Raw genomic sequence first — 25056 nt, 5'->3', positions numbered from 1 at the left:
GCCAGAAATGCTGAAGTATGGTGGTATAAGAGTCTTACAGTGGCTGCACTGCATAGTTCAGAAAGCCTGGACAGAGGGACGAATTCCCGATGATTGGAGAAGAGCTCTCATAGCACCCATATATAAAAAGGGAAATAAAACTGCATGTGAGAATTACAGAGGTATTTCCCTACTGAGTGTTCCTGGCAAGATCTATGCAAGTATACTTGAGAAATGGCTGAGAAGAATTGTGGAAGAAAATCTTGGTGAAGAACAAGCTGGATTCAGGCCAAATAGAGACTGTCAGGATCAGATCTTCACTTTACGACAAATAGTCGAGAAAGCATGGGAATACAACAAAGATCTGTATTTAAGTTTTGTCGATCTGGAAAAGGCATATGACAAGGTGCCAAGAGAGAAGCTATTCAATAGGCTGCAGTTATATGGTGTCAATGGGGCATTACATCAAGCAATACTTAGTCTTTATTTGAGTTGTAAGTCAGCAGATAGAATTGAAGGAAGTACAGGAAGATGGTTTAATGTTAAACCTGGTGTGAGAGAAGGATGTACATTATCCACTCTGTTATTCATTATCTATATGGATCACATTATGAAGGAAAGTGGTATTAAACATGATATCAAAATTGGAGATGTTAATGTCAGCTCTTTGCTTTATGCGGATGATGTTATACTTCTAAATAAATCCGCTACAAGTCTGCAAGATTCTCTGACTAAATTGGATAACTGTTGTAATAGATATGGTATGAAGGTCAGCAATAAAAAGACAAAGACAATGAAAATAGGCAGAATCATTGAAAATGTCAACTGTGTTGTGAATGGAGAACCTGTGGAACAAGTAAAACATTTCAGCTATTTAGGCACGATTTTTACTGAAGATGGTAAATTAAATATAGAAATAGACAACAGAATCAGCAAAGCTGGTATGGTGGGAAGTCAATTGAATAAATTCATATGGAATAAGAGAGAAATTAGTCGGAACACTAAATTAGCTGTATACAAGACAGGGTTCAAACCAGTTTTAACTTATGGATCTGAGAGCTGGGTCAGAAGTAAAACACTTGACCAAAGACTAGAGACCACAGATATGAGAGTCCTGAGAAAGATTATAGGCATGAACAGATGGCATCAATGGCAGTATCATATTAAAAACGAGGATATTAGGAAAGAACTTGACATTGTCAGCATCCAGGAATGCATTAGCAGAGCTAATCTCAGGTGGTATGGTCACTTAAATAGAATGGGCGAAGAAAGATTAGCAAAACAAGTGTTCTCTGCCAGGTTGGCAGCAAAACGACCCAGAGGAAGACCAAGATATAGGTGGATTGATACGGTACAAAGTGCTTTAGACGACAGAAATATAAGATCTGATAATGTTGGAGTCTTGACAAGTAACAGACTGATTTGGAGGAAAATTGTAGATAGGAAATTAATAATGATGTAATTTTTTTCATGTAGTACTATCATATCCTGTACACCCCTTGAGGGTACATGGCAAGAATTTGATGATGATGACGATGATAAAAAAACTTATTTCTCATTAAATAAAATTCTTACCAAACATATGTTAAAAATTGTAAAAAGGAACATAATAAGCGAAGCGTTTATGTGAGATTTTTACAATGGCTTAGTATTTCTTTAAAAAAATAATTAAATAATTTTTTTTATTTTACATGTCTCCTTTTAATTTTGACAAAATCACACCTCTTGCGGATGCAATTTCTAGGCCTCCAATTATTATATCATCTTTGCCTATTTTCAGTAGATTTATCAATTGTAATTTGTGAGTTATATTTATATGAGTAAAATAAAATAATTAAAAAACAAAATATGAATAAAATAAAATAACAATAAAACAAAAATACAAACAAAGATTAACAGCAGCAAAAATGAAGTTTATGAGAAAAACTGCAAAGTATACCCTATTTGATCACAAAAGAAACGAAGATATTGTAAAAGAATTAAACCAAGAACCAGTAATAGAAAAAATTAAAAAATATAAACATAAATGGATGGAACACGTTCAAAGAATGAAAACAGAAAGATTACCACAACAAGCCTTAAAGTACAAGCCATTAGGAAAAAGAAAACCAGGACGTCCTCTTAAACGATGACTTCTAAGTCAGAACAGGCCATGCTAGGCCTAAATCCTTGATACGTATGATGATGATGATTTATATGAGTCATTAAATAATATTGTATTATTTAATGAGAAGTGTCTGATAAATCCAAATCTCTATTACGAATATGTGCAAAACTATTCATCTCTCTCTTATAACCTTCTAACAGTTTATTCAGCTCTGTGCATTTATCATTTGTTAGTACAAAGTCTTGACTAAGAGTTTCAGAAGCTTGGTTACTTTCATTAACAGTATAGCAAAACCCTCGATTTAACAGACAAAATTTTCAGTCCATATGTCACGTGAAAATTAACACCCTGTTATTTTAAAATGCTTTTAACCAAGATTTGCTTATAATTAAATTAACAGGTTATTTTTTGTTATTAATTTCCTGTTATTTTTAACAAATTTTGGCAAATAGGCCATCATAATTTAGCCTACATAAATGAGTCACCACTCATAAAATATGTTTGCCGAATGATTAGCAAGTGATCACACCAATTGTGCTGTAATTGGTTCTTTTGTTGCATGGCATGACTTTCTGTGGCAGTTTTAACGAGTGCCAGCCGATGCATTCGGAAAATCTACTTTATTGTATGATGGACTTTCGGATTTAACGGACACCCCTCGCTCGAATTAGTCCGTTATATCGAGGTTTTACTGTATCTAAATTAGAAGATGTAGTTTCTTTAATGTTTTTTGAATCTTCATAAACACATTTATGATACTCTGATGTTAACTCTTCTGAAGTACAATTATTTTCATGAATTGAATCATGTTGCTTATTTTTATTATCTATTTTCTCCTTAGAGAACTTAGGTTTAGACTTATATACTTAACTAGATGATCTTTTGCAATTATTATGGCTTTCTTGCCTTAAACTTTCTGAACAATTTGATTGATATCTTGTTTTATTATTATCAAACTTTACTTTCTTATTATTTAGGTAAGGAAAACCTTCATCCTTTAATATTTTATTTAAATTATCTCCTAAGCATATTTAAACTGTCATTCCTTAACAGGTATGATCTTAACCTATCAGAATGCACAATTAATATTTTAGTTGGACTCTTTATATCTTGTATTTTAAAATTCATAGGAGATAATTGTTCTAATATCCTATAAGGATGTGAAGCCTTTTTTCCCCCCTAATTTACCATCCTTTTGAAGACTAATCTTATTATATAGGGACAATAGGTGGCGTACTGTGGTACGACTGTGTTTGGAAGTTCCGAAAGCTAAGTGTTTAATTTAAAAAAAAATAACGTTATCAGTTAAAAAACTGTGTTAGAATTAGACTATTATGGAGTTAATTAGTTTTAAGTTAAAAGTTTTGTTTTAAATATTGTTAATTTAGTCTTTTGCATGATAAGTTATGTAGCATAGTACATGGCACCGGTGCAAAGCAGAATAATGGTGGCCAAGGCGGCATTGTTTAAAGAATTTAGCCAAAGGGATTTTGTTTTGTGTAGTGCAATGTCTGTAAAATGTATGCACTACTGAACGCAAATGGAATTTGTCTTTTCCACATCTACAAAACTTAAATACAGATCCTTGTTATATTTGTTGATTTCTCAACTATTTGTCATAAAGTCAAAATGTGATCCCAACAACCTCTATTTGGCCTGAATCTAGCATGATCTTCTCCAAGCTTCCCTTGCACACTTTTTCTAGGCCATTTCTCAAATATATTTCCATAAATCTTACCAGGAACGCTCAGTAGGAAAATACTTCTGTAATTCTCACATTGTTTTATTTCTCTTTTTTATAGACGGATACTATGAGAGCTCTACTCCAATCTCGACCCTCTGAATTATGCAGTGCTGCCACTAAAAAACTTTTATACCTTTGTACTTGAGCATTTCTGGTAGAATATCACCTATTCCAGCTGCCTTTCAATATTCCAGGACGGATTATGATTTTTTGATGGATATGTACTCTCCTGACTGCATTCCTGGTGAATGTTTTCCACCACTATTCTGTCACTGCTTGTTTCATTTAGTAATCTTTCAAAGTAATTATTTCAGACATATAGAATATCTTTATTTTCAGTTTGCATGCCACCTGTATCATCTCTAATTCCTTCTACAGTACACTTTTGTCCATTTCTAAATTTTTTCAATAGCCTCCAAAATATTTTGCTACTTTTGTGATATTTATTTTCTATGTTCTTACCAAAGTCTCCCCATGACTTCTGTTTAGCTAGCTTTATATAGTGCTTTCTTGCATTTTTCTCTGTATTGTCTAGGAGCACAAGCTAACTACCTTGCAAGAAGTTAGTCTCATTACATACCTCTCGCTGAATCAATCAACCAATTTTTTCTTCAGGGTTTGCCAATGAATCTCCAAGATGTTTTCAATCTTTTTTTTTTTTTTTAATCATGTTTGTGTATTTGAATCTACAGTTCACCCCTGAAAGCAGCTCAACTTTGATTTGTTTTAAAACTTTCTCACACACTCTTCTTTTCAACATGAAATTCAATTTTATCCTGCTCAACACTAAATGGTGATCACTTCCAATTTTAAATGATCTGTATATGACTTTGGCAAGGTGGCAAAATATTCTGGAGGTTGTTGAAGAAGCTTAGAAATGAAGGAAAGAGTGCTGTAAAAGGAGTTAGAGATGATAAAGGTGACATGAAAACTGAAGAAAAAGATATCCTTGAAGTATGGAGTAATTACTTTGAAAAACTGCTAAATGAAACAAGCAGTGATGACAACATAGTGGTAAAAAACACTGATCAGGCATGTAGGCAGGAATACATATCCATACTTTAAGTAGAAAAAGCCATCAAAGGCTTGAAATGTGGAAAGGCAGCAGGAGTAGATGATATTCGACCAGAAATGCTGAAGTATGGTGGTATAAGAGTCTTACAGTGGCTGCACTGCATAGTTCAGCATTTCTGGTCGAATATCATCTACTCCTGCTGCCTTTCCACATTTCAAGCCTTTGATGGCTTTTTCTACTTCAAGTATGGATATGTATTCTTGCCTACATGCCTGGACAGAGGGACAAATTCCCGATGATTGGAGTAGAGCTCTCATAGTAACCATATATAAAATGGGAAATAAAACTGAATGTGAGAATTACAGAAGTATTTCCCTACTGAGTGTACCTGGCAAGATCTATGCAAGTATACTTGAGAAACGGTTGAGAAGAATTGTGGAAGAAAAGTTTGGTGAAGAACGAGCTGGATTCAGGCCAAATTGAGGCTGTTCAGGATCAGATCTTCACTTTACGACAAATAGTTGAGAAAGCATGGGAACATAACAAAGATCTATATTTAAGTTTTGTTGATCTGGAAAAGGCATATGACAAGGTGCCAAGAGAGAAGCTATTCAATACATTACAGTTATATGGTGTCAATGGGGCATTATATCAAGCAATAATTAGTCTTTATTTGAACTGTAAGTCCTCAGTTAGAATTGAAGGAAGTTACATGAAGATGGTTAAATGTTAAATCTGGTGTGAGACAAGGATGTACATTATCCCCTCTGTTATTCATTATCTATTTGGATCACATTATGAAGGAAAGTGGTATTAAACATGATATCAAAATTGGAGATGTTAATGTCAGCTCTTTGCTTTATGCGGACGATGTTATACTTCTAAATAAATCCGCGACAAGTCTGCAAGGTTCTCTGACTAAATTGAATAACTGTTGTAATAGATATGGTATGAAGGTCAGCAATAAAAAGACAAAGGCAACAAAAATAGGCTGAATCATTGAAAATGTCAACTGTGTTGTGAATGGAGAACCTGTGGAACAAGTAAAACATTTCAGCTACTTAGGCACGATTATTAGTGAAGATGGTAAATTAAATACGGAAATAGACATCAGAATCAACAAACCTGGTATGGTAGGAAGTCAACTGAATTAATTCATATGGAATAAGAGAGAAATTAGTTGGAACACTAAATTAGCTGTATACAAGACAGTGTTCAAACCAGTTTTAACTTATGGATCTGAGAGGTGGGTTACAAGTAAAACGCTTGACCAAAGACTAGAGATCGCAGATATGAGAGTCCTGAGAAAGATTAGAGGCATGAACAGATGGCATCAATGGTAATATCATATTAAAAATGAGGATATTAGGAAAGAACTTGACATTGTCAGCATCCAGGAATGCATTTGCAGAGGTAATCTCATGTGGTATGGTCACCTAAACAGAATGGGCAAGGAATGATTAGCAAAACGTGTTCTCTGCCAAGTTGGCAGGAAAACGATCCAGAGGAAGACCAAGATATAGGTGGATTGATACGGTACAAAGTGCCTTTGATGATAGAAATATAAGATCTGGTAATGTTGGAGTCTTGACCAGTAACAGACTGATTTGGAGGAAAATTGTAGATAGGAAGTTAGTAATGATGTAAATTTTTCATGTAGTACTATCAATCCTGTACACCCCTTGAGGGTACATGGCAGGAATTTGATGATGATGATGATAGTCAATGAGATTTTCTTATTTCTTGTATCTTCTATCCATGTGAATTTGTGCACAATTTTGGGTTGAAACATGGTGTTAATAATAACTAGTTCATGTACTGAACAGAAATCCAGCATGTACTTACCACTTATTAGCATTTTTTTTTCCTTCTCCAACTTTTCTAAATGTCTGGTAATCATTTCCTACTCTGCTATTTAGATCTCCAACAAGAACTAACTTTTCCTTTTTTCATTGTGTCAGCTACCTTCTCTAATGCCTCAAAAAATTCCTCCACTTCCTCAGTAGAATCTTCTTTGGCCCGTAGGCACAAATAAGTCTCCTTGCTCAGTTTCCCATTCTGATATATCCTGCCTCCAAGAAGATTAACCTCATATTTAGCATTGGCTAAAATAGTTAAAATAGTTACTCTTTCTTTTCCCTGATTGTTAATGTCTGAATATAACCTCTTGTACTTCTTGCTAAGAAAGATCTCACACGTTTTTTGTCTTCTTTGTTTCAGTAACACCTATTATGCCAATATGGTGCTTCTCATTGGCATAATGCTTCTGATGTTGAAAGTGGCAATCTTCAACTCTGCTGATGTTGGGCTGGGATTTGTTCCAGTAGCTGACTTTTCGTTGTTCATCCTGGTTCTGTGATGAAAACAACAGGGGTCTTGTTTAACTGGCGATGCCTCAGCTGACATAAAATTCTGTCATTCTGTACCATCATTTTGCATTATGGTTTAAGCCAATTAGACTACAATTTGATTGACTAAATCCCAAGCTTGCAGCCCATCCTCATTTGTTCAGTATCCAGGTAGATATTTAACAGGATGCATCATGAGAAGGCGAGGATTGGACATTAGGTCAGAAGTCCTAGTTGGTTCTTTGTATCCTTAATAGGTTATGTGGAGGTCTCCTCCCAGTTATCCAGCTTTGAACCTTAAGCAGCGAAATGGTATTTTATGTTTTATTTAACTAAACTAACAATAATATCTTTTGTACAAAAAATTATGTAAAGATATTTAAATATCTCATTTAAATATCTTTGCAGTTCACTAAAAGGAACTGTAGTCCATGGACATTTGCTAGGAGACAAAGAAAAATGCAGATAATATAATAAAAGAAAATTGTAGGAAATAAAACAGAAGAAAAAAAATCATGGGAAATAGAACAAAGGAAATAGTGGGAAACTGTACATTGAGGACAGAACACAAAGGACTGGCAAGATATACATAAAGATCAAAAATGACAACATGAAAAAGAACAAATGCAAGCAGTAATACAGGCAACATAAGAAAGAACTAGAACTGCATAAAATTATAAAAATCTAGAATTAATATTTAAATTTCCAAAGGTTAGATTAGCTTAAATTAATGTTTCTTATCTGAAATTTTCATAATGAAACTATTATAAGTACAGAAATGTAAACATTAGGTCAAAAATTGTTTTGAATACAAAACAAATTTCATAACTTTTACTTAAACTTCGAATTAAAGAAATGCTGTATATTCTGCAATAATTTACAGTTTTAAGAGAATCAATTTATACCAGTTGATATTAGGTCTTTGTCCAATTAGGAAGCTAAATAATGTTCATCACTTCTGTCCCTTGCTCTTTGTAAGTGGAGGTGACCAAGTTGACTGACTACTGAAGATTTCAGGTTATTTTTGATTTAATGGTACAATCTGCACATATTTGGTTTATTAAGCTATTGTGACATTTTAGAATTCAAATATTAATTTCGGCCATCGCTATATGATTTCACATTATTTTCTTTGCTCTGTTTTCTGTGATTTCTTTTATTCTATTTCTCACATTTTTTTAAATCTCCCAGGATCGTGATTTTTTTGTGACTTCAATGTCACAAAAAATGAAGTGCATGAGTTGGTATTTTTACTCTAAATATACTATAGAAAACCCTATACCAACCGTCTACTGTATATGTGTGTGTTTTGCCTTTCCATATATATATACAGGGTGTTCGGGATAAATTTGACATATTTATAATTAATTATATTTTTCCGTAAGTTACATGTATTAACACACACTTCTCTTCATTTAAAAGTTTGGACCCTTCTTCATTCATATACAAGATGTCAGAAAGGATGGATAGCTGGAACCCACCTGAATCATGGAAGAGAATAACTTGTATCATGATGATTCGTGCCCGCCATCAAAATAAGGATATTACGACTGCTGCCCAATGCTCCCTGAATACAGTAAAAACAATCAGGCATGAACTAGAGACTTGCAATGGTGACTACGAGGATGTAGCAAGAAGAAAGATCCCTAGCAGACGATCTGATTGCGTTCGTACAGCAGAATTCCTCGCAAATCTGCAGGAACAGGTGTTGAAGAACCCTGGCATTGGAATTCGGGCTTTGTTCGTGGAGTTGCTAACTGTAGTCAAGCCCTGGATAACAAGGGTAGCCAATGGTAGGCCGTATGTATGGCAGCAGGATTCGGCCCCTTGCCACACCTCTGGGAAAAGTCAAAAATGGTTGTCTGAAAATTTCTACGACTTCACCAGTCCAAATGTTTGGCCTCCAAACTCCCCAGACCTTAACCCCATGGATTATTTTGTATGGGGCACAGTTGAAAAAGACACCAATCGCACTTCCAGTAATACAAAAGCCCAGTTAATGGATAAAATTAAAACAGTTTTTGCGGCCCTTCCCAGGGAGACTGTAGCATCAGCTTGTTCGAGGTTCCGAAGCAGAATTGAAGCTGTGATCGATGCTAATGGTGGTTATTTTGAGTAAATCTTGTTGATAGTATTGTAATTAACTCTGCCTGTAATGTTTTTTTGTCAATTCATTAAATTTAATAGATACAAAGAAGATTTTCTTTTTCCTTACGAAACTGTCAAATTTATCCCGAACACCCTGTATATATTTATATATGGAAAGGCAAAAATAATGTGAGTGATTTCTAAAATTAGTAGCCATGTGAAATAGGAACTGAAAGAACTTTCAGTTCCTATTTCACTACAGAACCTTCAGTAGTGCAGGCAGATGCAAGAATTTTTGATCGTTATCTGATGGTTAAAAAAAGTTTCTGATGGTTATCACTAAAGTGTACAATGTACTACACACCTCTTATTAGTTCAGAGAAAGATGGGGAGTGTTCAGGACTGTGCTTTTTTGTGTCTGGAGTTTCATTCTACATATTCTTTTGAAACTCCAGTACACAAAAAACAAATTTACTGGAAGTTCAGCAATCATTTAGAAGTAAGTATGAAATGAAAAGAATTCTCCAACTGGAAATTACACATATAAGTGGTATTGCAATTTTCAGATGCCTGGTTGCACCTATAAAGGGAAATGTCCTAGCTAACTAAGTGTGAGTGATGAAACAGTTGATCATGTTGGACAGTTACTTATATGAAGCCTGCAGAAATTGAGAGCACAGTGTAGCCAAGAGGAAAATATACTACAGAAAACTGTACAACAAATTCTGTGAAAAGCTTTCGCACTCTGCCCATACCATTTACACTTGCTGCAGGCCATTACAATGAATAACACAATGGCTCAGTACCTATTTTACAGGGACAAGATGGGCTGCATTTCTGTTAATAGCGAGTTTCACATGTCAAGATGTTATCCATTTTGCAAGAAATGCAGTATTGTTTCAATATGTGCACTGCAACAACACATGGTGCATACAATGAACTTTCATAAGCACAATTAAAAAACAGTTTGACTTGCTTTTCTAAATAGCATAAGTTCATATTTTTGTGCTTAATATTTTTTTTCTCAATAAACATTTCCATTCACTCACACCATTTTGATTTGGGTATATGATAGAAATATATCTCACTTCTGCAGAAACAAGATTTTTAAGAGCAATTAAAGGATGCACAAAATTAAACCATATAAAAAATGAAGATAATAGAAGAGAGCTAGATATTTACAATATAAATGAAAATATCAAGAAATATAGAGAAAAACAGAAAGAGCTCTATTTAGGATGGAAAGATATTGGCTAAAAAAAGAGATGGATAAATATAGCCCAAAGGAAAAGAGAGAGAGACCAGATGCGAGATAGAAAGACTAGTGATGATGCAACAGGCAAATGCCCAATTCTTGAAGAGAAGATAGAAATATAAGTTACCAAAAGGATTTTATAGTACCGATGCTGAATAAATTTTTCAATGTGATACAAAGGGAGAAAACAAGGAATCAATCCTACAAATTCTGTAAAACAATGGTTAACAAGGGTGTGAGGACTACATTTTTGCTTGAGCAATAAATGAGTGGAATGAATTGCCATAGTGTCGTAAGTGATTTTTTCAGTGAACAACACTGTGAGGATAATGGTTGGTGTAAGCCTTCTGCAATGAGATGACTCCATGGAGTCAGTAATAGTAATAATTATATAAGGGTCATTTCAAACATTCTCTTTGCTTTACTGCTATTGTTAAACTGACAATTTAACCAATTACATTTTCAGGACTTCAATATAACCTCCACTCCGCTTCATCACTGCACTACCATTGTATTTCTGTCAGCAAGCCTTTTAGCAGATGAATTTGATAAGTTGGTATCTGTTAAAATGACCATTTTAATGGAGACCTTTTGTTTTGAAATCTTATTTCACAAAAAAAGAACAGAAGAAAGAGAAAACGAACACAACGTTTTTACTGAATATACATGCACAGTGTATAGAAACTTTGAAAAGACTCATGCAGGCATGCACACTGTGCATACATTTGCTACCCACAGTATTATAGTACTGGAAGCTCTGCTAAAGAAGAACAAACACAGTACTCATTTAAGGTTTAATGGAATAAATACAGCACATATAAATAATTAAACAATATGTTTAATCATGATATTAAAATTGAAAAAAATGCACATAAATTGGCACAAAAAATAAGTGGAAAAGATTAGACTGAAAGCCTAAAGTTCTATGAAGGGCACCTTCTATGGGTGCTGTTAGCTAGCCTTAGCTGTGTTGGGTGGGAGGATTAAGAATTAGTTTCCCAAATCTTGGGAAGTTTAATACACCCATATTTATTAAGATTAGGTTGATTTTTGAAATCTGCTGCTGCTGATTCTAAAAAAAAAATCTTTCTATTTCTATTTTTTTTTTGGTGAAGCATAGTTAGCAAGCCTTGACTGATCAATGGCAACAGATCTATTGTTTATGTTCTTTTAGGCAGATGTTAGCAGATCTCTCAGTTTGACCATAATATGATAAGCTGCAAGAACAAAGAACTTTGTAGACACGTGGAACACAGAAAGAGAGTAAGAGAGTGAGGAGGTGAGGATCATCCTTGGGAGAGAGCAGATGAAGTTTGAATGCAGTGCATGGATTGTACTTTTTTTTTTAAGTTCTGGCTATTTTTTCTATTGTGTTGCAGATATAAGGCACAATAATAGCATTACTATATTCGGCACATGTTAAGAGGGATGTGAGATAATGGAAGGAACAATTAATTTGTTGATCTTTTTGGATTGTAACCAGTGGATAGGAAAGTCTGGCAAATAAAGAGAAGTTCAGCTTGTCATCATCTCATTTCAGATGAAATATAGGTTATGATAAAATATGTTTCTTAATTATGTACTGTATTTATTCCATTAAGCCTTAAAATGAGTTCAAACCAGAATGCAAGTCTAAACCATCAAACAAACACAGTACTTTTCCCAAGCCACTTCGACCCTCCCAAAACATGCAAGTATCCATGTCAGTCAGATCAGACACAGGTCAAAAAGCAGATCATAACAGCTTAAGTTTACATGCTGTAGTGGCCAACCAATAAGTATGTTGTATGCAAAATGATATTTATCTTAAGTTGCTAATCAGCAGTGAGATTAAATAGGATGCACAGGAAGCTGCTTGACATTAAATCTGGGATAAGGCAGGGTTGAACATAATTCTACCCATGACTATATGGTTTTTATTATTAAAACCTTATGGTTCAAATATCAAAATTATTTTTTTGTTCTGGCAGATTTATATATATATATATATATATATATATATTCAATAATTTTAATGACTTAAACCACTGAGATAATTAAGAATAAGTTTAATACAGACACAACTAGTTTCGTTGGTAAGCCAACTTCGCCAGGTATCAAAGTACAACGATATATATACAAAAAAAAAAAGACCCACAGAAACATTACACACTAACAAAAACAGAGCTATCAAAAAAAAAAAAAAAAAAAAAAAACTACAGTTAAGTTCAAATTGGATTCACCACGCTTCAGTTCTACCTACATTTATATAAGTGCGTGTGATCTCGCAAGAAAGGCAGCACTGAACAGCAGAGTTATGCGAATCTGGCAAATTGTAGCTAAGGTTGTTATTCATGTGGGTAGAATCGAGGGTGATTTCTTGACTCCAGGATACGTCTTTCAAGTTCATCGTAACATTTGTGAATATTAGAAGTTTGATTCCAGTTTATTTGGTGTTGGTGGACTTCATCAGAGTTTACAGAGAACAAGACGTGGCTGGAGAGGGCACTGGCTCAGATTTTATTATAAGAGATGTCTATTTTGTGCTCTTCAAGACGGTGAAAGATTGATTTTTCAGTTTGTCCGTAGTAAGGTTTTACCACAACTACAAATAATTCTGTATACTCCTGGGAACTGAAGATGGTGATTTTTCTTTTGGCTGACTAAGGATAGATTGGAGTTTACGTAAAGCAGAGAAGCACGTTTTGATGTCAAACTTTTTTTAAAAATTCTAGCCAGTTTCGGGGAGAGGGAACTAACATAAGGCAAGAAGATGCAAACTCTGGGAGGTAGTAGAATCTTCATTAGTTTGTTGACGACAGTGAAAAAGAAGTTTCTCGATGCTTTTTGGCGAGAAACCATTATTGATAAAGGTCTTTTTGAGGAAGTGAAGTTCATTTTGAAACTCTTCATTGTCTGATAATAAGGATCTGGTCTGATGTGCAAGAGTAGATATAATGCCATATTACTGTGGAGAGTAGTGGTGAGAGGATGCATCTGTATGTGTTGTATGTGTTGGTTTCCTGAAGATTGAAATTTTAATATCATCAGTACTCCTGGTTAGCTTTAAGTCTGAAAAAGAAAGACAATTGTTAACTTCTAGCTCAGAGGTGAATTTGATGTTGTGATGAAAGTTATTTAGATGATCTAAGAAAACTTTGAGGTTGTCTGGGCCTTGTTTCCATATAAGAAAAACATCATCAATATAACGGAGCCAGATATTAGGTTTCAGTGTGGCCAAACAAAATGCTTTTTCTTCCAAGTCTTTGAGAAATATGTTTGCTAGCACCGGGGAAAGTGGACTACCCATGGCTAGACCAGCGTTTTGTTTGTAGATCTTGTCTTCGAATCTGAAGTAGCCCGAGTCGACACAATGGGTAAGTAAAGCAAAGAGTTTCTTTGATAATTTGTTCTTGAGAAGAGTGAGAACCTCCTGAGTTGGTACATTGGTGAAAAACGAAACTACATCGAAGCTTACCATCATGTCTGATTTGTTCAGTTTTAGTTTTTTGATCTTGGAAACAAAGTCAGCTGAATTCTTGATATAAGAAGAGGATTTACCTGTGAGATGTTTTAAGGAAGAGGCAAGATATTTAGATAAGTTGTATGTGGGCGAGTCGATGCCTTCAACTATGGGTCTTACGGAAGTATTTATTTTGTGAATCTTAGGAAGGCTATACAACCATGGGATAAGAGGATGAACGGATCTGAGCGAAAGGCAGATATTCCTTGGTAATTCTGAAGTTGATTTTAGAAGATTGTTGGTCCTATTATGTAACTCTCTTGTGGGATCCATATTAAGTTCAGAATAAGTATCTGGCTCTAATAATTCAAGAATTTTGTTGCAGTAGTCTGCTTTATTTAGAATGACTGTGGCATTTCCTTTGTCAGCTGGTAGGATGATAATGTCTTTGTTCTTTCTCAGTTTTTTAATGGCCACTCTTTCACTAGGAGAAACATTGTCAGAAGGTGGTTTTGCATTATTTATTGTGAAAATAGCTTCCATCCGTAGTAGGTTTGCATCTTGGGTTGGAAGTAAGGAGGCAACTTTTTCTATCTTAGTGAGAAAAAGCTCTTTAGGAATGATGTAGGAGCGAGGACGAAATTGAGCCCCTTTGCAAGAACACCTTCTTCTGCCATTGTGAGGATATGTGAAGATTTATTTACACCTACTTTTTTAAAAAAGGAGGAAACATAAGTAGAGGAGGAACTTTCCTGTGCATGTCTGAGAGAATCAAACTTTCTGATAAGTTTAATTTGTTTATGTTTTGGTTCTTGAAGCCAAAAGTGTGCTGATTTCTTTTGTGTTGTTTCCATGATATATTGTCCAAGGAAGCCTCTAAGTGGTTTTCTAGTAACTTTTTCTATCTTAGTGAGAAAAAGCTCTTTAGGAATGGATATAAGAGAGAGGACAAAATTGAGCCCCTTTGCAAGAACACCTTCTTCTGCCATTGTGAGGATATGTGAAGATTTATTTACACCTACTTTTTTAAAAAAGGAGGAAATATAAGTAGAAGAGGAACTTTCCTGTGCATGCCCAAGAGAATCGAACTTTCTGATAAGTTTAAATTTGTTTATGTTTTGGGTTCTTGAAGCCAAAAGTGTGTTGATTTCTTTTGTGTTGTTCCATGACATATTGTCCAAGGAAGCCTCTAAGTGGTTTTCTAGTGAACTTTTCTTGGTAAAAAGAAGCTAGACTGTATTTAATATCTACAATTCGTTCCGATAGAAGATCTAGTTTTGCTTTGTGGTAAATTATATGCTCCCGAGCTGTTTTGATGGATTCTTTGAAATCAAGAAAACAAGGTATAACAGAAAGCACTTGCATCTTTTTAAGAAAACCAGTCTGTTGATGAAAAGTCCAATGTTCCTGAGTGTCCTTTGGTAATCTTTGATGAGATGTTGGGTATCCTTGTCATAAGGAATATGGTTCTTTGTATGCAGATTGACTCGGTTTATGAACATGTTCAATAATTTTAATAACTTAAACCACTGAGATAATTAAGAATAAAAGTTTAATATGGACATAACTAGTTTCGTTGGTAAGCCAACTTCATCAGGTGTCAAAGTACAAAGATATATACAAAAAAGACCTGCAGAAACATTACACGCTAACAACAACACAGCTATCAAAAAAAAAAAAAAAACTACAGTTAAGTTCAAATTAGAGTCCACAGTTCTAAATATAGCTAGAACTGAAGAGTGGACTCCAATTTGAACTTAACTGTAGTTTTTTTTTGATAGCTCGGTTGTAAGTGTGTAATGTTTCTGTAGGTCTTTTTTGTATATATCTTTGTACTTTGACACCTGATGAAGTTGGCTTACCAATGAAACTAGTTATGTCCATATTAAACTTTTATTCTTAATTATCTCGGTGGTTTTAGTCACTAAAATTATTGAACATGTTCATAAATTGAGTCAATCTACACACACACCAATCCTACACAAGAGGTTTCAAGAACAATAACATGACAATTCTCTCTCTGTGTATGTGTGTGTGGACAAGTGATCAGAGAGAAAAAAAGAGTGTTAAATTTGTTTCTTGAAGTGTCCTTGTTTTGGATTTATAGCTAAAGCAACTATGGGAAGTGTATCTTCATCATCATCATCATCAATTTCCTGATATGTACCCTCAATGGTACATCTATTCAGGCTACTATGACAAAATTACATGATTAAGTTCATATTATTATTAATCTCCTAACAACAATTTCCCTTCAAATCAGTCTATTACTCACAAGCACATTAATATTGTATAACATTTCATGCTTCTAATGCACTTCTGACTGAATCAATCCACCCAGACCTTGGTCTTCCTCTATATCTCTTTCCTGTCATCTTGGTATCAAATACCTGTTTTGCTAACCTTTTCTCACCCATTTTTTTAAATGGCTATACCATCTTAGGTCAGCTCTGCTCACACATTCTTGAATGCTACCAATGTCAAGTTCCTTTCTAATATCTTCATTTTTAATATGATTCTGCCATTGATGTCATCAGTTCACTAATCTTTCTCAAGACTCTTATATCTGTGGCCTCTATTCTTTGATCAAGTGTTTTATTTTTTAACCAACTCTCAGATCCATAACTTAACTGGTTTGAACACAGTCTTGTATACTGCTAATCTGGTGTTTTGGCTAATTTCCCTCTTATTCCATATAAATTTATTTAGCTGGCTCCCCACAATACCAGCTTTGCTTATTCTGTTATCTATTTTCAAATTTAATTTGTCATCTTCACTAAAAACTATGCCTAAATAGCTGAAATACTTTACTTGTTCTAAAGGTTCTCCACTGAGAATGCAGCTGAAGCTTTATATATTCTTGCTGATTTTCATGCCAAATTTGTTACAACTGTTATGCAATTTAGTTAGAGAACCCTGGAGATCTGCAGTAGATGTGCTCAGGAATACAACATTATCTGCATAAAGCAAACAGCTAAATTTGATATCTCTGAATTTAATATCAAGTTTAATGCCACTTCCTTTCATAATGCGATCCATATAGATGATGAATAACAGTGAAGATAATGGGCATCCTTGTTTTACTCCTGATTTTGCATCAAACCACTTTCCTGTATTTCCTTTAAATTGTAACTGTTTGCTTACAACTCAAACATATAGACTATATTGCTCTGTATAATTAAAACACTTAAGGAATTGAACAACGTAGTTAAGGATATAAATTAAATTAAACTTTAATAAATATTTTCCGATATTTCGGCAACGTCACGTTGCCATCTTCTAAAGGAACTTACAAAAAAAGTTACGTGCACGTAGGCACTACAACACAGAAACTGGGAATGAAGAGATGAAGCTATTGTTCTCCTAACAGTCCTGATGGTGTCCTCTAGCGGGCTAAGTAGGTGTTCTTGGCCGTTGGGCTGAAGGTCTGCTGATGTAGGCCTCCCAAATTTGGGGCAGTCGCATACAACCAAATTTGTTGAGGTTTGGAGAATTTCTTAGGGCTGAGGCTGATTCCATAAAGAGTCTTTCAAATTTGTATTTGCTACGGTGTATCACTGTAGCTTTCTTCCACTGTATTCTGTGGCGTGTATCCAGAGCATGGTCCGCAAGCCCAGAATGACTGTATTTGTGAAAACGGATGTAGTCCTTGTGTATGCGACTGCCCCAAATTTGGGAGGCCTACATCAGCAGACCTTCAGCCCAATGGCCAAGAACACCTACTTAGCCCGCTAGAGGGCACCATCAGGACTGTTAGGAGAACAATAGCTTCATCTCTTCATTCCCAGTTTCTGTGTTGTAGTGCCTACGTGCATGTAACTTTTTTTGTAAGTTCCTTTAGAAGATGGCAACGTGACGTTGCCGAAATATCGGAAAATATTTATTAAAGTTTAATTTAATTTATATCCTTAACTACATTGTTCAATTCCTTAAGTGTTTTAATAATGCATAACTAACGTATAAGCCTGTCTACGAGAATTGCTCTGTATAATATTCCATTTACCCCATTTAATTGTATGTTTGTGTTTTGAAAAATTTTCTCTGGGTACCTTGTCCAGATCTACAAAACTTAAGCACAAATCCTTGTCATATTATCAGGATTTCTCAACTATTTGTTGTGAAGTGGCAATCTGATCTTGACAACCTCTATTTGGCCTAAACCTCCAAGTTTCACTTCCACAATTTTTCTCAACCTCTTTTTCAAATATGCTTGCATAAATCTTACCTGGAACAGTTTGAAGAGAAATTTCCTCTATAATTCTCACATTCAGCTTTGTTCCCCACCCTTTTTTTTTTATTAATCAGACACACGAGAGCTAACTCGAATCATTTGGAATTTGACCTGGATTATCGTGTAGTGTAGCCACTGCAAAACTTTTATATCTGCATATTGAAGCATTTTTGGTAAAATATCATCTACTCCAGCTGACTTTCTGCATGCAAGGCTTTGCTGGGTTTTTCTACTGTATTGATATGTACTCCTGATTGCATTCCTCTTGAAAATTTTCTACTACTGTTCTATCCCTGTTTGTTTCATTTAACAGTCTTTCAATGTAATTACTCCAGACATCTAGGATATCCTTATCTTCAGTTTTCACGTTACCTTTATTTTGATTCCTTTTACAGAACTTTTTCCACCATTTCTAACTTTTTTCAATAGCATCCAGAACATTTTGCTGCCTTCCCGATATTTATTTCCTATATTCTTACCAAAGTCTTCCCATGACTTTTGTTTAGCTACTTTTACACATAGCTTCGCTCTCTTACATTTTTCTCTGTGTTCTTTTACGGCATCTGCTGACTTATTATGTTGAGTCCCATACACAAGAGGTTGGTTGATTAACCTATAATACATTAGCACCATGTATGGGTAGTGGGTTGGGAAAGGAGGAACTTGATCACATTTGATTTAAATGACTGTATATTGTATTCCTTGGGGAACACAAAAGGGATCAGACTATTCCACAGTATAGCAGTTGCAGGGATGAAAAGAAACTTGATCTGTGGGTTTCAAGGTGCACTATGAAGGGATGTTGAGCAGCAGCTGCATGTGTTCCAATGAGCTTAGTACTAAGTGGAGGAATTATTGATGCTATTTTAGATGAACATTTCTCATGGAAATATTTGTAGAATACACATATTGCAGAAACCAATCGTCTGTGCAAAAGTGGGGGGGGTGAGTTGGTAAGAGATGGGTCATTGATAAGTCTAATTTTTCTCCTCTGTATTGAGTCAAGCTTTTGGGGGCTTCACCCCATATGTGAGAGCAGTATTCTATAAGGTTAACAGCTGTTCAGGGGTGAAGTAACATCTTGAGAGAAAGAGAAATCCTAGTTTTTTAGAAGCTGAGGATGCAATGGTTGTGATGTGTTATTCGCTTAAAACTTGATAACTTTTGGTATGCTTTTTTCTTTTTCAGGACTTTCCACCATGGTGTTATTTTTATCCTTGCAGAGGTATACTTGACCATATACCTCTCTAGCTGAATCAATCAATGTTTTCTTCAGTTTTCCACTGAGACTCCAAGATTTGGTTCTTGTTTTCAATGTTTCATTCTTTCTTCAATAGTGTTTGTGTAATTGAGTACTGTTTACCTTTAAAAAGCTGCTCAACTTTAATAATTCTTTTAAAAATTTTCTTATACACTGTTCTTTTCAATGTGATATCCATTTTTATCCTACTTAGCACCAGATAATGATCACTTTCAATTTCAAATATTCTGTACATGCATATATTTTCAAATAGCATGAAGATATCACTATCAACAATGACAGTCAATGAGGCTTTTGTTATTTCTTCCATCTTCTCTCCATGTGAACTTGTGTGCACATATTTAAGCTGGAACACATAGTGTTAGTAATGACTAATTCATATTTTGAGCAGAAATCCAGCATACTTATCATTATTATTAGCTTGCCCTTTTCTTGAAATTTTTCCAAAACGTTCTTATATGCATAGTGGCTGCCTGCTCTAATGACTTAAAAAATTGCTCCACTTCTTCCATAGAAGAACCTTCTGTAGACCATAGGAACAAATAAGTTTCATTTTATATTTTCCCAATTTGAAGTTTGCACACTGCCTTCCAATCAGGAAGTTTATCTTCATGTTTGGCATTGAATGTTATCGCTACCCCCTTCTTTTCCTTAATCGTTATTGTCCAAATATCCTATACTTATTATTTAGTACACAAGACTAACTAAATTACATAACCGAAGTAGCAAATTTGGTATAAAAAACTAAAATAAAAAAATAACTGTGGAATAATCAGGGAAATGGAAAACTTCAACTACATTCTTAACACTGAACATTACAGAACGAGAAAAACATTTTAGCTATAGTCATCATTATTATTAAGTGAAGATGGAAAATTAAATGTGGAAAGTAGTGTGCAAACCACTGACAGATTTTTGTTTATTTTGGGGAAGTAAACAGATAATTGTTTACTTCTCCAATTTTTAAGAAAACCACACTTAAAAATTGGGGAAGTAAACAGTGTGTCAGTGGTAGAACCATAACAAAATTGAAACTACTAGAAAGTTATTTGATGAGAATATTTAAATATATGTAAGCAGAAGTTCTAGAAATTCCAGAAATCTTAGAATCTTTTAATTAGAAGGGAAGATAAAAGATTAGCAACACAGGTAACTAAAAAAAATGTCAGGGAAGGAACCCAGGGGGGAGATTAAGATGTAAATGCAGTCAGAATGTCTTAGAAGATAGAAAAGGAATAGCAGCTTAAATTAGAGACCTAATAAATAACATAAAAATCTGTTGATAGACTATTAATGAAAGAAAGGAGAGAATACATATAAATATTCTTCTTACTTTGTTCATCTCTATCTTCACTAGCCAGAGATTTGAAGTCAAGTAAATAGCTCTTATAATCTACCTGATAAAGCTGTAGACTCATTCTTATCTAAGAAGAAACAAAAAAGATCTATTATATAAACAGAATAATCAATGTTTTAGTAAGTAATATATTTTTTATATTTAATTATTTTTGTTACACATTTAATAAATTTCATGTACGGTAAGAATCATGTAGCTTATGAAGTATCTGTCTGAACAATAAAAATGAACTGAAGCAATTCTTTTACTTCATAAAGAAAAAAGACATTGCTGTTTCGAAAACTTTAAAGAAAGGAAATGCTATAAATGCAGGATAATATAAGACAAACAAAAGAAAAATAACAACAACAAAATGATAGCCACACATCACACACTATGCAGAAAACAAAAAGAAAAGCAAATTTCAGATGCAAACGAATTTTATTCAGGCCTCTTTCTATGATCTATTCATAAATGAATATAATGCAAAGATAATGAAAAAAACAATCGCTTAAAATTCTTATTTAAAAGATACGTTACAAGGGGTAAAGATTGCAAAACTCTAGTACATCAGAGTGAGGAAGTTCTTTGAATACATCAGCCAGTAAATAAACATCTTTGTATGATTTATTATTTTTGGTGTTAAAAATTATACTCAATGATGGGATTCTCTTAGAAGAAAATTATTAGAAGGATGACAGACATATATCATCTTCAAAGAAATGAGTACTATTTCATTTAGCAAATTAAAAAAAAAGTCATTTTTTATCAAAGCAAAATTAAAGTATTAATTTTGAAATTAAGCATTGTCTTAATATCTACTATGGAAAGTGGCTATGTAATGGAATGTCTTATTCGATGAGAAATTATTTCAGACCATTTAGCAGTCAGCTATGGGCTAAGTCTGTTCTTTCAGCTCAACTTGGGGAGCATATATGTTATAAACCATTACAATTTCAAGAACTAATTAAGGAAGAAAAAAAGAAAAGCCTATGCGATTATAATGGGAAATTGGAATGGAGTTGTAGGAGAAGAAGAGGATGGGAGTGTAGTACGAAGATACAGATTACAGATTAGGTAATAGAAATGAGAGAGGGGAAAGGTTAGTGGAATTCTGTAAAGAAAATAAGCTAGTAATTATGAATACTTGGTTTAAAAAATCTAAGAGAAGACTATACACATGGAAAAAACCAGGAGATATGGAAAGGTATCAAATTGATTACATTATAGTAAAGCAAAGATACAAGAATCCTGGAGCTGATATTTACTTGGACCACAACCTACTATTCATAGAAATAAATATGAAACTAAAGAAAATAAAAGAAGCTATGAAAAGGAAAAAATGGAACTTAGACAAATTAAAAAATACCAAGGAATTTGGAAATAGATTTGAGAAAGTATTAGAGGAAACAAGTTTTGTCAAAACTGAAGATCCAGAAAAGAAATGGGAACAAGTTAAAGTGAAAATAAAGAAGATTGCAGAAGAAGAAATTGGATATGTAAGAGCTAAAAGAATAAAAAAATCTTGGATAACTAATGAGATGATTTCTCTAATGGAAGAAAGAAGAAAATGGAAAAATAAAGACACCCTAGAAGGGAAAATACAATACAAAACCCTAAATGACAAATTGAGAAGATTGGCTTAAAAAACAACCTGAAGAAATGGAAAATTATGAGAGTGGGAAGGTATGATCTTTTACATGAAAAAGCAAGAAGCATGAATCACAAGAGAAATGGAATTCGAGCTAGAGGCATAGAAAATAAGAAGGGAGAAATCATAACTGAAGAAGATAAAATTCTAATGAGATGGAAGGAATACATTGAAGATCTATATGACAAGGAAAATAGACTAAATAAGTTGCCATTAGAAGATATAATGAAAGTAAACGAAGATGATCTAGGCCCCAGAGATTTTAAAAAAGAAGTAGAAATGGCCATTAAAGAACTAAAATGTGGAAAAGCAGAAGGAATAGATGAAATACCTGCAGAATTCCTGAAACAGCTTCAGAAGAAATAACCAAAATAATAAATTTAATTTATAACAAAGGAGAATTACCAAAAGATTTTATGACCTTAATATTTATACCTATACCAAAGAAAAGTAATGCAGTGAACTGCAAGGATTTTAGAACAATAAGCCTCATTTCCCATACATCAAAAATACTTATGAGAATCTTAACACGAAGATGCATCTAAGGTGGAAAATTTCTTGGAGAAGATCAGTTTGGTTTCAGGAAGGGTAGGGGAATAAGAGATGCGATTGGACTGTTAAGAAAGTGAAAGTGAAAGTTAGTAAGTGAAAGAAGTCTGGAAGTGAATAAAGAAGTTAATATCTGTTATATAGATTTTGAAAAAGCTTTTGACTTTGTAAAATAGGATAAGATGGTGGAAATAATGGAAAAGATTGGTATAGATTGGAAAAACAGAAGGCTAATTATTTCACTATATATGGGACAAATTGCCATGGTGAGAGACATATATATAGTACAACAGAACCAGGTATTATTGGACGAGGAGTAAGATAAGGCTGTTCTCTGTCACCAATTTTGTTTAACCATGCTACCAGACAAGACGTCTACAGATGTCAAAGTTATCATGGATGCGAAGTGCATATTAAAATTGTAATACCATTGATATCACATTCAAACATATGATGGATACGAAGAATATGAGGATGCGTATTTGATCCATAATGGCCGGTAAGGTGGTTAACATGTATTCCGAAACAATATGAAAAGAAGCACTGGAGAATTCGGAAGAAGGAATAAAGATTGGAGGGAGACAGATATCTGCAATAAGATACGCAGATGACAAGGCATTACTATCAAATACTGAAACAGGACTACAACATCTGTTGAACAGATGTTGATTACTGGAATCCTGTATCAATTATGGAATGAAAATTAACATCAGAAAAACAAAGGTAATGAAAATAGCAAGGAAAGAGGCCAATACAGATATCAGAATAAATGGGGAAAAACTGAATCAAGTAAAGACATTTAAACATCTACAAATTATTAGAAGCAGTGATGGAAAATGTAAAAGTGACATAAAAGCAAGAATAGCGATGGGAAGAGATGCCTTTAACAGAAAATGGAATTTATTCACAAGTAAAATGGATAGAAACCTAAAGAAAAGACTAATAAAATGTTATGTGTGGAGTGTTGCCTTCTATGCAGCTGAAACTTGGACATTGAAGAAAGAAGAAATTAAGATTTTGGAAAGCTTTGAGATGTGGATTTGGAGAAGGATGGAAAAAATCAAATGGACAGATAAAATAACTAATGAAGAGGTCTTAAAAAGAGTAGAAGAAGAAAGAAGTCTGTTAAGGAGGATAAAAAGAAGCAAGGGAAACTGGATTGGACATATTCTGAGAGGGAATGGAATCATCAGAGATGCCGTTGAAGGAAAAAAACAAAGGTAATTTGTTTTTTCCTTCAACGGAAGGAAAAAACAAATTACCCAGAAGAAGAGTAAGGAAAACAATGCTAGATAACATGCTCAACGGAGACAGGTACACAACCTGTCTCCATTGTGTACTTGAGTATTCTGCTCAATTGCAGAATACTCAAGAAGAAGACAATCTGTTATTTAATGACATAATGGTTTTGTATAACGCTAAGTTCTGTTACGTCTGCGCCTCGTGTCTTTTTACTTTTATTCTTATGTTATTATTTTATTCTATATGTATTATTTATCTCTCATGCATATCAGTTATTTCATCGCCGACAAATTTATATTTTGTTTAGAACGACTGTGCCAGCCGGCAACTAAGTTTTGATACTCAAATAAATAACGCTAAACAACAAAGGGATCACGTGATGTGCAGTCGTGGCTTCCCCCCTTTTCTTTCTTACGTAAATTGCTTCCCCCTTCACTCATACAGGTCCGAAAGTTTTATAAGTGGTAATTCAATCTCAGAGACAACAGACTCATGAACTTTGACATAAAGAAATACATTTATTATAAACACTTGCATAGATACACTTTAAGTAATAATTTCAATGCTAGAGAGTGTGAACCCCCCCCCTCTTTAGGTTAAGATATCCAAAATTTCAATTCTTATGTTTAAATGAAACAATCCTATATCTCTGTTATATTATTATGTTCAGACTCGATTATTCCATACAGGGTTACTCAGTGCTCATTTCTAAGCACAATTATATAGAATCTTTATACAAAGTATGTCAGACGCATTCCGTCTTGTATTTTAACATGGAAAATTATTCTAATTCGTGCTCAAGCTCTAT

General features: G+C 34.0%; 1 protein-coding gene across 1 annotated transcript in view; it reads right to left on the bottom strand.

The window, feature by feature from the left end:
* The window catches only part of AMPKalpha (AMP-activated protein kinase alpha subunit), a 265316-nt gene that overhangs the window by 9643 nt on the left and 230617 nt on the right, over positions 1-25056 (bottom strand). Inside the window, exon 15 of the mRNA XM_090414193.1 lies at positions 20804-20894. Coding sequence (XP_090270319.1) covers positions 20804-20894 — 91 coding nt within the window. The remainder of the gene's footprint in view (positions 1-20803; positions 20895-25056) is intronic.

Source organism: Typopeltis vanoorti, chromosome 24 (genome assembly GCF_054136105.1).
Source record: "Typopeltis vanoorti isolate ZY-2024b chromosome 24, IOZ_Tvanoo_1.0, whole genome shotgun sequence".
NCBI classification, from domain to species: domain Eukaryota; kingdom Metazoa; phylum Arthropoda; class Arachnida; order Uropygi; family Thelyphonidae; genus Typopeltis; species Typopeltis vanoorti.
This window is presented reverse-complemented; position numbering and strand designations above follow the sequence as displayed.